Source organism: Fimicolochytrium jonesii (genome assembly GCF_025526975.1).
Source record: "Fimicolochytrium jonesii strain JEL569 chromosome Unknown EV422scaffold_49, whole genome shotgun sequence".
Classification (NCBI taxonomy): Eukaryota; Fungi; Chytridiomycota; class Chytridiomycetes; order Spizellomycetales; family Powellomycetaceae; genus Fimicolochytrium; species Fimicolochytrium jonesii.
Genome location: NW_026515716.1, coordinates 112,769 through 129,666, shown reverse-complemented (window position 1 = coordinate 129,666; position 16,898 = coordinate 112,769). Strand labels below are relative to the sequence as shown.

Here is a 16,898-nt window from a genome sequence, read left to right as displayed (position 1 = left end):
AATACTAGAGTAGATGAAGGTTCCTAGATGTTTTTGAGGATGTTTTCTGAGACATACTCCACTTTAAGCAAATTCCATCCACTCAGAGTTTCAGAAAATGCGTTTTGGTGACATTTTCATAGTAAAATATCTGAAAAACAGATTTTCCGGGAGCATTGAGTGGAAAACATGCCCCAAAGTTTTATGTACAGTACAGTAAGACGCCCCTGAACATTGCTAGCAACTTTATTTGACACTTTTTGGATGGCCAAAAATAACCCATAACCGGGAACAGTCCTGTAACCCTAACCCTAACCCTAACCCTAACCCTAACCCTAACCCTAACCCTAACCCTAACCCTAACCCTAACCCTAAACCCTGCGCCATGAGTCACCAAAATCTTTGAAAATTCTCTAAGTCCCACTCCTGGGGACTTACGTGTGCCATAGCTCCTTCAATAGTCATTGAATCTCCCTGGTTCCACTTCCGTAACTATATTATCTTTCAAATCCGCACAACTTTCCTCAGGTGTCCAAGGTGGTGCGGATGACATAGTGCATGCAAACGGACATGCACTGCATGCTTTTTGCATGATTTGCTGGTTGACAAACACCCTGTCATATCCATGTATTGCAATGCAAAAAGGCATTTGCCATCCTCCACCATCAGGAGGAGCAGTGGAAGAAAAGAAAGTATTTGGGCCTCAAAAGGATTTGAACATGTAGCAAATTGAGAGCAAACCAAAATGAGTCATTCGCCGCCAACTGGAGAACACCCCCATATTGCCTGGAAACAAAAAGTGCCAGGAGTTGATGAATACTAGAGTAGATGAAGGTTCCTAGATGTTTTTGGGGATGTTTTCTGAGACATATTCCACTTTAAGCAAATTCCATCCACTCAGAGTTTCAGAAAATGCGTTTTGGTCACATTTTCATAGTAAAAAATCTGAAAAACGGATTTTCCGGGAGCATTGAGTGGAAAACATGCCCCAAGATTTTATGTACAGTACAGTAAGACGCCCCTGAACATTGCTAGCACCTATTTTTGACACTTTCCGGACCACCAAAAATAACCCATAACCCAGAACAGTCCTGTAACCCTAACCCCTAACCCTAAGATCACTTTAGGCTTCGCTAACGACTGACGGTAACAATCTGACGCTTCTGAATCTGCTACATCCTCAGTCATAGCTATCCACTTCCCGGCTTGCGGACGCTGCGTTTTCTGCACCGCCAGAGACCTCAATGTCGAATATGAAAAGGAACGTAATGAATGTTCGCATAAAACGATATGATATAATGCCGGCAAAATCTCAAAAGATCCGCACGGACAGTGGATCTCTGTCAAGAATAGAAGCCCGGCTGAGATACCGCTCGTCTTCTTTAGTAATACGAGATTCGACGGCCTTTTCTAGTCTATATCCTCCTTGAAAATCCAGCAACCCTCGATGCGGCTCCACTCATAGTCCCTTATGCACATCTTGTCATAGCAGATGACCCGCGTTCCATCTACCTTCCTTTTCACGCTTTCAAAGTCGCCTTTGGTTAATTTGGCCAACTTCTGGTAGAACCCGTTTTCCGATATGGTCGTGGCGAGAACACTATCCTTTCTCCACTTTTCGAACACGGACCAAAGCCTTGAAACCGGCAACAGTGAATCCTTTAGTTGGCGCTCTTCCGTTCCTTCTGGAAGAGTATTGCTTTCAACTGCCAACATCACTTGCTCCTCGTAGAACTTTTCCACGGGGTTGTTCTCTAAGCGGTAGTCTTGGCTGACCTTTAATACACCTTGCGGAGCATCTAGCTTGTATCCGCTTTCCCGGTAGAGTGTGTAGCATCGTAGAAGCTTCAACATGAAGAATGGTGCGTACTCCGGTAACTTTTGCTTTAACCCTTTGTCCATAGCACGCTCGTGCGGCAGCTTCGGGTCTTCGACGAATTTGGGTGGGAAATGGATGCTCTTCTCCCTGTCCCAAATCGCATCCGTGTCGGGAGCGTCCATCTCCGGGCGCCCGTTGCACAACAGGAACAGGCTGAAATCAGGTCGCACGGTCTCCTGCGAGCCGTACAGTCCCCGCTGTCGGGATTTATCATTGCCGGTCAGCTCGCGCAACGTCGCGCTCTTGATTTTCTCTCCGACACACGGCTCGGACAAGAACACCGCCCTTGACCCTTTCAGGTCGACGAACTCCGGGTTCGCTTGGCTTGAGCCGCAGCGCTTCGTGGTGAGAATCGTCGCCTTTGGGAACTTGCACAGATTTTCCCCAAGCGTATGCTGCGTCAAGTCTTTCAAGATTCCCTTGCCGTTACGACCGGTCCCTTGCCATAGTCCAGTATTGTTCATGGCGGTTTATCCCCTCCAAGCATGTGCAAAGCGTCAGCAACACGTATTCTTGGACGTCTCTATCGGGAAAGATACTTTCCAGCAAGGCATCGAGCTTTGCGTCAATATCCGGACACACTGCGTCGGGGAGGTCGTAGGGCACACAAATAGTCAAATAATCTTCCGGCAATCCGGGTCGAATCGCATCCTGCGAAAGGTCGTACACTCCGTTCTCGAAGCAGAGGAGATATGGTTTTGTGTCGAAAACGACGTCTTTGGTATAGGAGTCCATCAAGTCCTCCAAATCCTTCATCACCTTTCCTCTTATGATCGAGTCTTCGATCGCCTCGACACGCAATCGTTTCTCCTTCTCCAATTTCTCGATCTGGGTTACAAAAAATCGCCTCTCGGTTTCGTCCTCCGCCCCGCTGAAGATGCCCTTTATTTCCGCAACCAGCGCCTCATACCACCTCTTAATGGGACAAAGTAAAATGTCCATGGCGTCCATGCTCGGGCATCCCAACAGCTCGATCCATCTATGCTTATCGAACTTATACCACTTTTTGCGACGAATGCAGATGTACTTGTCCTTCATCAAGTACATTGCGAGTAAGGCCAGTCTTCCGCTCGTGCCCCTTCGAGACTCATCGATTAAACTCGACAGCTCCCTGTCACTGTCAATCACGACATTACTCGTGTCTACCGTCAGTTCCTTGTCATAGTCCACGTCGCAAATCATCTGCTTTATCGCCAACCGCAAATCGGCGCCCACTCGCTCCTTTATAAAGCGTTCACATTCCTTCAGCAGCGTCTCGTCTACTCGCGGGTCGGCTTTGACCAGCATCCCGTCGAATATCAAGCTATCTGGGGATATCCCTTTACCCGTGAAAAAGCTGTGCATCGCTGCGAGCACCAGATTCTCCACCGTGGCCACGACGTATGAGAGAAAGGAACCTTTCCTATTGTACTTTTTATCTGAACTTTCTATCCACTGCCACAGAGGCTTGAATTGCCGCGATTCTTGAAGCAGAGGCACGAGCTTGTCGTATAGTTCCTTGTGAATGTTCCTGAGGAACGCGTGCGGCGCATCATTTTTGCTTTTATTCAAATATCTGTTAACGACCTTTTTATCTGTGATTCCATTCTCTGTGAGAACGTCTTGCCGATTCTGCACGTAGCGTTCTAGATCCGCCGGACACGCAAGTCCGAAAAGCCTGAACAGAAACCTGATCAAGGTCGGTTGGCAGTTCACGACGTCAATGTCCGTGTAGTAGCCGTTTGTGATGTACGTTCTAATGCTTTTCGAGAGGGTCTGAAGCCCGATGCCGTCGACGTAAAGACGTCCGTAACCTGAAGGCTGCTTGTAAAGATACCCCACCTCGAAGAGATTCTGCTTTTTCCGCTGCTTTTTATAACCTTCCAGGGAGCATCGCTCTTTCGCGTTCAGCAAGGGCGACTTGAGCAGTTTGTCGACTCGTGCTTCGTCAGCGTACTCTCGCTTCGTCATAGGCTCAAGGCGCTGGATCAAGTCCCATGCTACACCGATCGATCCGCCTCGGCGAGCCTTTGACTTGGACTCCATTTTCGAGCGTCGGCGTAGAACCCGGGTGGATCGAATTGTATCCGCACTCAAAGCCGAAGTCAGCACGGCGGGTGTAGCATTTGACATCTTGTGATGTGTCTCGTTGTTGGTATACTAATATATCTTGAGGAAAAGAACGGCGTCTTAAACGCATTGTGCGTTTCACTGATATATGGCTGTGCCACGACCCACGGGTGCGTTTGGGGTGGGGAAGCGAGAAAAATGTTTTTTGGGACTTAAGGTATATAAACACACCATGACTGGCGGCGTCGATCTGGAGTCACCTAAGCGAAAGGGTAAAAGGGAATACGACTATTACGCCACGTATGAAGCACATGGCTTTTCAAAGAGTTTCCACAGCGATACGATTCGTGGCCTGGCAAAGCAGCTCGGAATAAACCATGTCACGGCGATGCGCTACTGCAAGATGAACGGCGCACATCCTCCGAGCGGACGAATCCCTTTGACGATTAGCAAAGTTAGCAAGAAATTACAGACTTTATAAAGGTCGGGCTGTGATCATTCCACTTGACGATTTCCGGTGGCGCAGCCTACACATGGGCAGCACTGGGGTTCCCTCTTATGCTCGCTCGACCCGTGGACGCGCTCGATACATGGAGACAATCGCGAGATGGTTGCCCAATATATGGACCGACATGAAGCCAAATCTGCCTCCATAAAAGAAAGTCCACGGGACCGCGGGTTGTGACCCTTCTTGAAACTTTTCCATATATATAGCCGTATCCATTGGTAAATTGAATATATATGTCAATTTACCAATTTATTCTGACGTTTCTATACCAAACTTTCTACAACGGTAAAACCCATAGACCCCATGGACTCTCCTTTTTTACTTCCATTCTTTTGGAGAGGAAAAATAATAAAGAAATGGTATGCTTTCGAAGTATGGAGAGGGTCCACAGGTTTTAGTTTGTTTGATCAAACCTGCTACCCCTTGGACGCTCACCCCTGGCGGACGTTAAGGAATCCGCGGCGTTTGGCCCTGTTTTTTTTTTAAATCAATCAACCCCACTCGCATCGGGAAAAGCAAATGTTTCAGAGAACATTAACCGTGCCCTTCAATGCCCGCCGACCCGATTCTTCCCTCGTCTGCCTAGCAACCGGGCTTCTTTATCGTAGAATCAACAGCAATATTCACTATTTGAATTCAGGAACCATTTTATTCTTTTGTTCCTACTCAAATCTTTGTAACTGCTCTTATCTGACAACTACATGGCCCCTTTTATTCTCTATCCCAATGTTTTGTTGCGTGCCCGATCTTTTTAATGGCTGATTGCTCGCAGTTCCTTGTTCAAAGTATATCCACCCATTTTGCACACTTGTCATACTACCTAGTTCGACGATTCCATCTGTCCCAATTACGCTTTCAAGGACGACAAACCGGGCCTCCTCGGATGGTCAAAAAAGTTTGGGAAATTTACCCGCCGGTCTACGCGCATGTGAATGGCTCACAGCGGTCGTGTAATGGAAGTGGTTTATCAAACATGTGGCCAACAACGTAAACTTTACCTGCAAAACTACTTCCGAACCCAAACAGATGGACCGGTTGCCCGATGCAACCGACAGTCTGAGTTGGAATCGACCAACGTGAGTCCTCCGCTCCAGCCGCGAACAACTGACTGCACAGGTTCTGACTGCAATGTCCGACCAGTATAAGAGTACGGAAGCGCGCTTCTTTGTAAGGAAAGCACTCAGTCAGGAAGCAACAGATTGAAATGCACTCTCGACGACGTGAAGAAACTCTTCTCCAATTATATGAAGTTCAATCACCCTCGCGAGACTATTCCACATTCAAACAACTTGGATATGACGTAGTGCGGGAGCATATATGCAAGTCATGCAACCGGAAGGAAAAGGCGGGAAGGAGAGGTGTCGCGCCGACTACAGCACGACCAATCGCACAAAGAGAACATTCGTGTATGGTATGGACTTACGAGAAGAGATAGCACCGCCAATGTATGATTTGAAAAAAGGATGTTTATCAAGATTTCTCTCCATTCTACATGGCCTGGACTTTGCACGCATCGACACAATCTACAACAGTTTGGCGACAACGATTCAACTCCGCTTGAAGTCCATCATCGAATTTCTTCGACGCTTGCTCAACTAGTTCGTTAAGGTCTTTAACAAGAATTTTGCGCACCTCCTTGCAACCACAGAACTCAGTGTCGGGGCGCTTAAACAAATGCACACATTGCTTGCTAAGTTTGTCCAAGCCATCGGCATGATGCTTGAGTTTGGCAAGCAGGTAGTTGATTTTGTTCCTGTCGGGTCCAAAGTAGAACGTTCCATTCTTTTCGTTATAGTTGCGCTTGATGACGTTGTACTCGATACAAGTAAGATGGTAGTACACGAGGTCGACGGGTTTCTTTGACCTGAATTTAGGGCGTTTGGCAGATTTGGCTGTACGTGTAGCAGGCATTGTTGACAAAATGGAAAGTAAAGTTCAATTAGAAAAAATGGGGGCTTATATCAACATTTGAGTTATCGAAATGAGAGCACAGTTTCGGTCGAACATTCTTTGATGGAAAACTTCTACATTGTCTAGGCACATAATGTTACTTGATACCCCAATCGGGTCACGCAAGTTTAATGTGTTTGACATGTGACACGGAGAAAGCCGACGCGTGGCCGAGGTGCCGGAAAGCTTGCTGCGGTTTTCGGAAATCAATGTAAAGCCGGCAGTAATCCCGTTCCAGGACTTAACAACGGTAACCGCATAGCGGGATGCAGTCACATAACGGTATTCGCTTTGTGGCCAGTTAGCTTGTCATCGAAACATGCGCTATTTTCACAGCATATGACCTTTAGATGAGTAGTTGCATAGCACCGGGTAGTCCCCTACGGTGATTTCAGAGCCGAAGCACCGGTAATCGCATAGCAGGTTTAGGCCATAATGCCTGTTCCAGCACCAATTCCTCCCAGTTGCTGCTATCGATCCCGATCCACTTCCTTTGAACGTCAAAGTTTCCCACTCAAGTTTGTTCTGGACTGAAACCCGTTCATATTAGTAGCGCATATTGTGCTACAAAGGTCCGATGCATCACTACTATGGGAGCTGATCCGTTCAAAAATCCGGTTCCATCAGGCCGTAAGAGTTATTACGGTAACGAGGCTGTCCTTTACGATGACCCTTCAATTTGCCAGCGCTTCAATTGCTCAAATGCCGCCGACTTATTATGTGGAGCTCACATGCCAAGTTCACAAACCTCGAGTTCGTTTACACTGCTGGACCCGTGGACCCGCTCCATACATGAAGAGAATCACAATATATTTTGTATATATATGTACTGACATGAAGCCAAATCTGCCTCCATAAAAGAGAGTCCAGTGGACCAAGGGTTGTGACCCTTCTTGAAAGTTTTCTATATATATAGCCGTATCCATTGGTAAATTGGTTGTATATGTCAATTTATCAATTTATTACGACGTTTCTATACGAAAGTCTCTAGAGCGGGAAAACCCTTAAACCCCATGGACTCTTATTTGTACTTTCATTCTTTTGGAAAGGAAAAATAATAAAGAAAGGATACTCACTCGAAGGATGGAGAGGGTCCACGGGTTTTGATTGTTTAATCAGACCTCCTACCCCTTGAACTCACCGCCTGGCGAACTCAAAGGAACCCGCGCGCTTTGGCCATGTTTTCAAATATATTAACCAGACCACTCTCGGGAAAAGCGGATATTTCCCCACTGACCCGATTTAATACCCCCGCCTTGCCGAGCAAAGCTGCCTTTTTGTAGAATCAATAACGAATATTCGAAAATCTGAATCTAAATGTTTTGTTCCCTGCCCAACTTTCTGTGGTTGCTCTTATCTGACAATTTTATTGACCGCCGCGTATTTTGCAATCCGGAAACGTTCTTGAGCTCGATCTAGCTATTCGCCGATTTCTGGCGGTTCTTTGTCAAAGTAAATCCACCAATGTCACATACTTGCTGTAGTTCGATGGTTTCTACTGCTGAGTACGCCCGGGATTAATTGGCGCTCATCTATGGACGGTTTATTGGGCGTGGAATTAAATTCACCTCAAAGCAATATGGTCGACGATCGAGATTACAAAATCGTCCTTTCCACTCATGATGATTCCGTGGGCATTATTTTCTTTTGACAGTAACCCTAACCCGCAAAATGATATTTACGAACCGTAACGGTAATACTCATTCTCATCGAAATATACGTGAATGTAGGTTATGTATGCGCCGTGAATGGATCGCGATGAAAAATCGAAAAATCCATTTTGCAGACGAATTATGCAAAGCGGAGTAGCGGGTGGGGGGTGGCCAGTTAGGTGGATGATAAAACACCGAGGAAGCGAACCATGGTCAGTAGAAGGTGCCTTTTCCGGCATGTTTTCGTCGCCCCTAGTGGCATGTTTGGAACTACGGGCCCAGTTACTGCAGATGCACAGTCAAACCGTTGACATGGCATCGCATGCAAAGTGACCCATGACAATGTTTCAAAGTGATGGTTTTCACATTTTAACTCCACGCACATATTTGAACGCCCATGTTATTCGTACATCGATGGAGATTTGTATACGCTCAGGAAACCGGATAAGCGACACCGGAAAATGGAGCAGTCATATTGTTGGTCGAAACGCGATATGCTACTTTTGAGCTCCAGACACCTCGGTGCCTGTGCTTACTCAGCAACATTAACTATATGCATCCTACGCCTGACCCCGGCTTCATCAAAGAGAAATCCGTCCCCGCTCCAGACGAAAATCTTCCTTATGTCGGTGGGGAGGTTTATATAGCATCCTCCGTAGGGTATATGGGCAAACGGTGACTCGCTCTCTACCACATTTCTCTGCTCGTTATGGAGATAGTTTCTGAAATCCATCTGGATGAAGATCATCGACTTGATGTAGCTGGGAAATCGCTTCAGGAACCGTCCGAACCCGCGTAGGTCATCCGTGGTGCGAACGATGTAGATCGGCTTGGGGATGTTCCCCCCAGTGCCCACTGATCAACTGCTGAGCCATTTGTTTTGCTAAAAGTACATCTAGTAACTACGGGCTTTACCGTTCACTTCTCTTGACAATACGGGAAAAAGTACAAGAGCGTCTCTTGCACGTCATCGTCAATCCTCAAGTCCTTTCCCTTTCCTTGAGCCTCTAATGCAAGAAGATTTGGCATGGATTTGTCACTCGGTAAACTCCCAGGCTACGTTCCTCAAGGCCCCCACATTAGCGACTATCACAATTGGTCCATCCATCTGTTCCTGACATCGTTGGTGGTAAATCCGACCGTGAGCAGGGCGGAGTTTGTGAAACCCTCCCGACCTTGCGATAGCCAAGTTGACCATCGCTGGACTGTCTAACAATGCCCCGGTCCCTTGCATGTCGTCAGGCGGTAAGTCCTTCGAAAGAAATAGATTCATCACTGTTTAATTGAGTTGAAAAGCAAATGACTAACAATAGCAGTTTCTGCACTCACGTCTGTTATTGGTTCCAACGGTACATTGAGCCGCCTTCCAAAAGGCACTAAAATGGGGACATGCACCCGATCGTATTCAGGGTTCGCTGGATAGATTGCGGCAACAGACTCCGGGTCCCTTTCTGTGGGCCCAGCGGCATAAACCAAGCCAATGATGCGCCTTTCTTGGATGCTTAGTAGAAAGATAACGCTCCGTCTGAGGACCTGAACGGACCCTATCCGACCCCCGAGGGTTTGCCCACCGGAAGTCATAAACTGACTGAGCGTTTCTGGGCTGAACCCAGAAATATGATATGACGGAACACAATCATCCGCCAATATTGTGGTCCCTAGCGCTGTTGCGATTCCGAGCACCATAAGTGTCGAGGAAAAATCTCAAAATCAGCATTCGGTTAACAAGTCAAAATAGATAGGAATGTATATCGCACCTCCAGCTTTTGCCACCTCGTCATGTTGCTCCCAGGCAAATGATGCCAGTTGCTCATTCGGAAGCATTATTTCTAATACCTCCTCCAAGTGTCTTGAAAGCCATTCCATTGTCTCAATGGCATCGACATATTTGTACTTAAGGGCCGATTCATCATGCTCTTTATCACGGTGTAGGACGGGCAGAATATGAGATTGAACCGTGCGGAGGACGCTCATGACATAAAGTCTGACGTCCGCCGCGTTGGCCACAAAGTAACCAAAAGGAAATGCAGTCTTTAAATTTAGACTCGAAAGCGTCTGATGTGCGAACATGATGCGTTCGGTAGTGGTATCGGATCTTTGGCCGCCCGTCAAGGTTGCATTATTCCCATTGTCTGTGGGACCAAATATCTGCTTTAAGTCTGTCCCGTCGACATCCATCCATGACCTAAGACGACTGACTGATGGCCGCTCATTCAACCAAGCGTTGTATTTCCGGTGAATATCTTCGAACCCATTTACGTTTCCAGCAGGCGCATCCGGGAAATCAAGTTTGTCGGTTCTTGCATAATGGAATCGGTTCATCTGTTCGACTGTCCACCGGAAAGTGGACCCCGCTGATAGACTCAGCGATGTGTCGGGATTCGCCGTAGCAATGATGTGCACGTTGGGACCGAGGGCTAAATCACGGCCGTCAGCCATGCGTATAGGTTGTTCTCTATGCGAAATCAAGGTCATGAGCTCCGTATTGATGACTACACAAAGATTAGGGTTAGGGTTAGGGTTGGGATATGTTTTCATCTAAGGTATTAGGCAGCCTTCACGATATTTACCAGCTCCGGGTTCGCACCGGTTGATCTCATCGATCTGTAGAACGAAGTGATTTGGCGATGTTGAGGGTCTGGCAGCTTCCGCCATAAGTTCATGTAAAACACCTTCTTGAAAGCGATCATGAAGTTGAACGCCGAATAGGTGCCAATGCTCACTAGCTGTGCCTAAGCAAATGAGCCTGGAATAGCGTGAAACCTCATTGCCGGATGGACTTGATATAATGAACTTCGTGACTTCCTTCATTATCGTCGTTTTCCATGTCTTTGTTGGCCCTGCGCAGGAAATAAAATGGGGTGTCAATGTCTTGCAATCAAGGAAAGCCTGCGCTTGATAAGACAACAACCAAAAAGGATGACGGGAGTGCCTGCGTATAGGGGTAGCAGAACTTCGCGTAACAGCCATGTCTCATCCAGGTGTAGTCGTGCAGCTAGTGTATGGAGGGCGGCAATGTACTCCTCCCTGTCATAGGGCTCGGCGGGAGGTGAATCGTCCATGCTGAAAGGCTCTCGCGAAAGTGGCTGAGTAGGTCGGGTTAAGCGACCTCAACGGTAATTTGCAGTGGACGGTATCAATCAGTAAATAGCGTATTAGGTTTGTAAACCTTGATTTCCATCGGAGATGCTGTATATGCCGTGTCCGCGTGTCTCGTAGCAAGGGTTGCGCTGAATCGTAAATCTAGAACATTTGCACAAGAAAGTGAGCGATGCTATGCAACTCCAATCAATCTCATAATTGCCGCTATGCGCCAGCCTGCTGTTTTAGCGTAAGCTTTGGAAAACACTTACAGTTCTGTTCCCGACGTGGAGTTTTGCAACATTCCCGCGATTAAATTTTTTGCTTGTCAGTATATTGGAAGGTTCAAAGATCGTAGCTAGCAGCGAATCCTCCGGGTCCTATCTAGTCAGATGCTCCAATCTGAATATCTCCAAGACTGCCCGTTGGATCCAACTGAGCATGAAGGGGAGAGACTTTGTTACGTCTATGACTAGAGTCCAATATTTGCGATTTGCATGGTTGTCGCATGCTATCGAACATTCCCCCTCCCCAGCATATATCAGCACCCCGACGCTGCACTTCGCGACTGTGACCTGCGCCAGCATCTGATTCCAATCCGCCTTTTTCGCCCGATATGACCTTCGAAGATGCTTATACTTCACGTCAACAACGCCTTTACAACACCCACCGGGTTTTTGCTCCCATATGACTACGTCAGGCTGCACTACTCTACTGTCCATGACCGCACCCCCAACCACCCGTTCATCGCATCGCATCGAATAAGCCTTCCCATCGCAAAGTTTACAACTCACGGCGTGCACGGTCTTCCTGAAAACGTCTGAAATGACCTTGGCGACAAAGTTTTCGAAGAGGTCGTTCATGTTCAGAAGATAAGACGGGGCGGTGTAAGGTCCGTTGCGATTGATGACGTCGCCACAAAGGATGGTTTCGACGAGACCCAGGCATCGACGGTAGTGCGGAATCTCCGCAGCGAGTTGTCGTAGATCTGTGGCCGCATTGGTCGACTGAAACACATGAGGAATCTGCATGTGACTCATTTGACTCGCCAACGACCGAAGCTCTGGCACGATGCTGGCCATATCTGGCGACACACCCAGTAGGACATGCAGTCCCGCAAGAAGCAGCGTGTTTGCTCGCGTTGCATAGTGTCTCGAGGTTTTTATGCAATGGTATCCCCGCACCGGTCCGGTAAACCGCGCGGCAAGGAGCGACTGCCGTGGAAGGTTGATACGGCCAACGGGGATTTGAGTGAAGAGTTTCACGCACTTGTGGCGACACTGTAACCCTTGATCTAGAAGTGAACCTAAGCTCGCTGCATAGGTTCTCCCAAGATTTTCAATGAACTCTCTATCAGACCGGTCGTTGTTCATGTCGCGGTCAACTTCCACATCAGATTCTCTAATGCCTTCCAAAACGATATCCGAACGGACGTATGCGATGATAGAAGCAATCGCATCGAATGCAATTTTCGGCTTGAAGCGGAATCTGTACCGCCCCACCGCCAGAGCACCAATCCACGGCCCAGGGGTTATGACACATTGGACCAACGATCCGTCTCGTCCGTTGACGGCTTCGCAAAGTTCCGTATCCACATCCGCATCCGATTCGTCAATAGCACCCGTGTTGGAAGAGAAGCGGACCTGCCTCGACTTATTGCAAGCTTGCTCCAGAACCGCCATCTCGAAAGGAGTCAAGAGCACCGTTCTCTTTTCTCCGTATTCGTGGAACTCTATCTCTTCCATACCAGCAGTTGAGCAAAGTGAGAAAGCGAGCAGAGAGTATTGTATGAAGCAAACAGATGGGGCGAACTACTTTTCGTCAATATCTGTGTGCGCGGGTTTCACCGGGGCAGGCAGATACTTGATTTTCCAAAATAGGGTGACCGGCCCAAACATCGTCACACCGGTGGTACTGTCGAAACCGACTACCAAACGCGGTTTCGTAATTTTGGAATGGATGCTCAGCCCTTCCACCGAGCGAGGGAAACACAAAAAAAGAGGTTCGGAGCGCAAGGCCAGAGGACTACCGGAATTGGAATTGAACAAAGTACTATGGATCCCCTAGTAGGTTGGCAAAAGTCACTGTTCTCTTTGCCTCCAGTGAAAGGGACACAATACTTGCTCCGTTATGTCACAGATAGGATGGACCAGAATCAAGCGAAAAGTGCATGCGTCCGTGAGCCCTTCGGCATCTGTCATAATTCACCACAACGCCGTATGCTCTCATAAAAGCTGGAACTGCCATCATATTATGCACGGGTACGCTACACCTCCGTCTATGTTCAGTCATCAAAGCAACTGATCTTTCCTTTTCTGCATACCTATTTGGAAATCGGCATACCTAGTTAAAAGTACTATAACCCCTCAGAAGGACGGAGCGGACCATTCTAACACCCTTGCGTTCGAACCTACGAGCAATCCTTGTGTATCTCGAAGCACAAGATCTCCGTTGAATCCCGGAACCGGCACCTCGACAGCGTCATCGAGCAAGAAGCCCTTTCCGACATCTGCATTCGAGATTGAGGAGAGTCGAGCATATATTCTATCCTCTTCTGGACGTTAAATGTACCGCCCCGCTCTAGAAGTTTTTTGGGCGTATAGTAAACGCTATAGGGACAGGTGAACTAGTCGGTGAGGGAGCTGCGATGAGATGATAGAAGCCGACAACCTGATAGGGCCTAGCGAGCAAGGGATGATCCTCCAAAGACAGTGGAATGGAACAGCTAGTAATCTTCTCAGGGACCCATCATATCGATGCGGCGAAACTATCGATAGTAAGGCAAAGGTCCTATCGATAATGGGACTCGCTAACATATAACGAAAAAAAATACGACCGATGTGCAAGCAGAGATACCATTCCGACAAAATGAAAGCCCAACGTATTAGAACCCAGCTCTACCAACCAGTCGTCAAGTGGGTCGGTGGAAAGAGGAATCTTTGCAAAGAGCTACACCGCAAAGCCCCGCCGAAGTTCGGGAACTATTACGAGCCATTTTTCGGTGGTGGCGCCTTTGCGCTGCATTTGCACGGAGACGGGTCATTGTCCACCTCGAACGTCTTTCTCGGAGACATGTCGAAGCCGCTAATGACAATGTATTATATCATCCGAGACAATCCGCAGGAATTCATTGCGAAGCTAGACTCTGAGGAATACTCTTGGAAGATGGATATTTCAGAGAGAGAGGTGGCGTTCATCCGCTGCAGAATCAGGTTCAACGAGCTAAATAACAAACCGTCACTAGAAAACTCGGAGGAAATCGAGATGTCCTGCTTGTTCCTGTATCTCAACAAAACCGGCTTCAACGGGTTGTACCGTGTGAACAAACAGGGTCATTACAATGTGTCGGTCGACAAGCTTACCAAAGGAGCAAGGACTATTTGCGATGCGAATGCAGTCGAGAATTTGTCTGCCTTTTTGAACAGAGAAGGTGTGTCCCTCGGCAACTGCTCGTACGAAACCTTGCTTCAGACTGCAAAGGCTGGAGATTTCGTCTATCTTGACCCACCTTACGACGATACCTTTGTCGCGTACCAGAAAACGGGGTTCTCCTGGGATGACCAGGTGAGATTGAAGACTGTTGTCGATGAGCTTCACGACCGAGGCTGCTACATCATGGTTAGTAACTCGGCTACCGCCGCGATTAAAGAACTGTACAAGGAATATAGCCAAGACTTTACGAGTGTCACATCTTCGGTCAACTCGAAAGCGTCAGACCGGAAGAACAAACGTCAGGAAATCATCATTCGCAACTACCTATACTAGGTCTCTGCTTTTTGTTTCGAAGTGTAGGCGTAATTACATTTCAGGTACTTGGTGGTGCTAGATTTCAACTTGTAATGCCTGTAAGTCAATGAAAATCTGTTTCAATTTTCGAAGTCCTCGAAAGCGCGTGTGGTTAATGAAAACCGACACCACGTTCTGACGGGATGACTGCCGACACGGAAACGACAGATGATCGAGCATCCCCTTCAGCCTTGATGTAATGTTTGAAGACCCATCTAGAGGACCGGGCCGGAAGACTACACGATGTGACATATCGGGACGACTTGATTGCCCGTTCTTCGACCATCTGAATCGGCAACAGGGTGGTCTCAAATATCGCCAACCCTGAAAAACAGCTGTACTGCCAGTAGACAGTACATCAGGTTCCTCGGTTCTCAACTGGACCTATCTCAAACTCGAAACTCGATCGACCTCAGCTCCATACACAGCTAACAGGGTACTTCAGCAAGTAGTAGAACATTTGATTGCAGAGCCATCTGTCTTCGCTTGAGTGTGGTCATAAGGGAAACAGACACGTCGGCGTAACCTCCCGTCGCCAACAACGAGACCTCTCGCGAGCCCTTGACTCGGACCGGATGTTTCGCCGGTGCCGAGAAGAAGTGAACACCTCCTTGCACTCTATACTGACTTTACATTCCTTTACCTTCCTATGCCACTCGGACTCCATGGCGGCACTCCACCGGTAACATATTCCCAGAGAACGGAGGAACCTCTCGGAATTTTCCGATTTCACCATCGACTGGCACCCTCCGATGCCGGTGGTAGCCACATCCCGCAGGAACGGGACCCCTGTCGTATAGTGCACTGTAGCTCCGTGTCCGCGCTCACCGCTGGAACAAGAGCTGCGAAAGCCTCAGATACATCCTTCGGATCAAGGAACGGTTGCACTGATATCGACAGGGATACAGGGAATTGTCCAATGTTGTCGGCGACTTGGAGGGTTACGCAAAGCTCTTCCACCACCCGTGTCGAACCGGATGGTTGTTTGGAAATCGCGACGATGCAAAAACAGCGATACTCCGTGCCTAGAGTCATCGGCTTGCAAAGGATATAGAAGTTGTCCAACTTACGGCAAGTAGAATGCTCGGTATTCAAAGTGATTTTGAATTCCCAGCGGCTAATGGTCATGGAACTGAGTCCAGCGAATGTTCCACCTCCGTCGGGACTCTCATCCAAGTAGATGCAGGAGCAATCAGTGCTGTAATGTTGCGCCATGCTCGAAGTGGACACTGGCTTTTTGCATAGGAAGCACGGAAAAGGGATATGTTCACATCGGAGTGCATGGCTTTCTCTTGCCCAGGGCAGACATTTCTGTGTGCATCCGGCGATGGTGCATGTTTCCGCGTACGGCATCAGCTGCTGTTCCAGAAACCGGTTTCGCAGGAAGTGACCAGCATTGCACACTGGGCATTTGGAGACTTCCTTCACGCATAGATGACAAATGAAGTGGGGACCGTTGCTGCATTGGATCAATGGAACGTCCAAACAATCCAGGCAGATGATACAGGTCATCAGCTCCTTGTCCACGAGTTGCTGTATGGTGATGGTCGGATTGATTATGGCGGCGGTGGGTCCGTCCTTTGTCATTATTTGTCTTCCTTTGTTATACGTTCCTTGTTATACGTTCGCATTACATTTTCCCTAATCAAAACGCTCAATAGCGCACTTGATTGTTTGTTAATGTCACCACTGTTGTCTACCAATACTGTGCGGTTGAAACGGCATATTTATTTGTTGAGCTCAGATATAAGCTAGATAACTATCACCAAACAACCCCACATGTCAGATAGTCAGGAGAGCATAGAGAGGGTGGACAGTGAGTCGCCGGGACAGCAGGATTGTCAGGAACTCCATGCGGAGATAGCGAAACTAAAGGAGGAGCTACGGGGATTGCAGGAGAATACAGTTATCGAGTCTATGAACGATTTGAAAACCGGCTATGAGACGCTTTGCGGTAGCGCTCTTTGCACTTGCGTAGCCAGGAGGCTTTTGAATAAGAACTACGAGTATCAAC

The 16,898-nt window shown here is 47.9% G+C and overlaps 5 protein-coding genes across 5 annotated transcripts; 1 reads left to right on the top strand and 4 right to left on the bottom strand.

Annotated features, from left to right (window-relative positions):
* Nucleotides 1-1,389: 1,389 nt before the first annotated feature.
* EV422DRAFT_510461 (uncharacterized protein) lies at nt 1,390-3,970 on the bottom strand (the record flags this gene model as incomplete). Its single annotated transcript, XM_053068929.1, has 2 exons — nt 1,390-2,297; nt 2,398-3,970. 2 exons carry the CDS (start codon nt 3,968-3,970, stop codon nt 1,390-1,392), a joined length of 2,481 nt encoding a protein of 826 aa, XP_052920616.1.
* A 5,057-nt stretch (nt 3,971-9,027) lies between these two features.
* On the bottom strand, nt 9,028-10,794 carry EV422DRAFT_350568 (uncharacterized protein). Its single transcript, XM_053066550.1, has 3 exons — nt 10,605-10,794; nt 9,775-10,509; nt 9,028-9,681 (listed from the first exon to the last, which is right to left on the bottom strand). The coding sequence occupies exons 1-3, from the start codon at nt 10,705-10,707 to the stop codon at nt 9,290-9,292; spliced, it is 1,230 nt and encodes a 409-aa protein (XP_052920615.1). The 5' UTR covers nt 10,708-10,794; the 3' UTR covers nt 9,028-9,289.
* Nucleotides 10,795-11,312: 518 nt separating this feature from the next.
* On the bottom strand, nt 11,313-12,978 carry EV422DRAFT_548872 (uncharacterized protein). Its single transcript, XM_053071689.1, has 2 exons — nt 11,431-12,978; nt 11,313-11,348 (listed from the first exon to the last, which is right to left on the bottom strand). The coding sequence occupies exon 1, from the start codon at nt 12,841-12,843 to the stop codon at nt 11,479-11,481; it is 1,365 nt and encodes a 454-aa protein (XP_052920614.1). The 5' UTR covers nt 12,844-12,978; the 3' UTR covers nt 11,313-11,348; nt 11,431-11,478.
* A 988-nt stretch (nt 12,979-13,966) lies between these two features.
* On the top strand, nt 13,967-14,863 carry EV422DRAFT_510457 (putative adenine-specific DNA methyltransferase; the record flags this gene model as incomplete). The annotated part of the gene is made up of 1 exon (XM_053068928.1): nt 13,967-14,863. The coding sequence occupies one exon, from the start codon at nt 13,967-13,969 to the stop codon at nt 14,861-14,863; it is 897 nt and encodes a 298-aa protein (XP_052920613.1).
* Nucleotides 14,864-15,412: 549 nt separating this feature from the next.
* Nucleotides 15,413-16,521, bottom strand: EV422DRAFT_350497 (uncharacterized protein). Its single transcript, XM_053066549.1, has one exon. It carries the CDS (start codon nt 16,469-16,471, stop codon nt 15,614-15,616), a length of 858 nt encoding a protein of 285 aa, XP_052920612.1. The 5' UTR covers nt 16,472-16,521; the 3' UTR covers nt 15,413-15,613.
* Between the last annotated feature and the right edge of the window lie 377 nt (nt 16,522-16,898).

What these genes read in the sequence shown, in the direction of transcription:
- EV422DRAFT_350568 (XM_053066550.1), bottom strand. Translation starts at nt 10,707, where the DNA reads ATGATCGCTTTCAAGAAGGTGTTTTACATGAACTTATGGCGGAAGCTG. An exon ending in CAGATCGATGAGATCAACCG is followed by an intron (nt 10,510 to 10,604) that starts GTGCGAACCCGG and finishes ATCTTTGTGTAG; the next exon opens with TCATCAATACGGAGCTCATG. An exon ending in CGAGGTGGCAAAAGCTGGAG is followed by an intron (nt 9,682 to 9,774) that starts GTGCGATATACA and finishes GAATCGCAACAG; the next exon opens with CGCTAGGGACCACAATATTG.
- EV422DRAFT_548872 (XM_053071689.1), bottom strand. Translation starts at nt 12,843, where the DNA reads ATGGAAGAGATAGAGTTCCACGAATACGGAGAAAAGAGAACGGTGCTC.
- EV422DRAFT_350497 (XM_053066549.1), bottom strand. Translation starts at nt 16,471, where the DNA reads ATGACAAAGGACGGACCCACCGCCGCCATAATCAATCCGACCATCACC.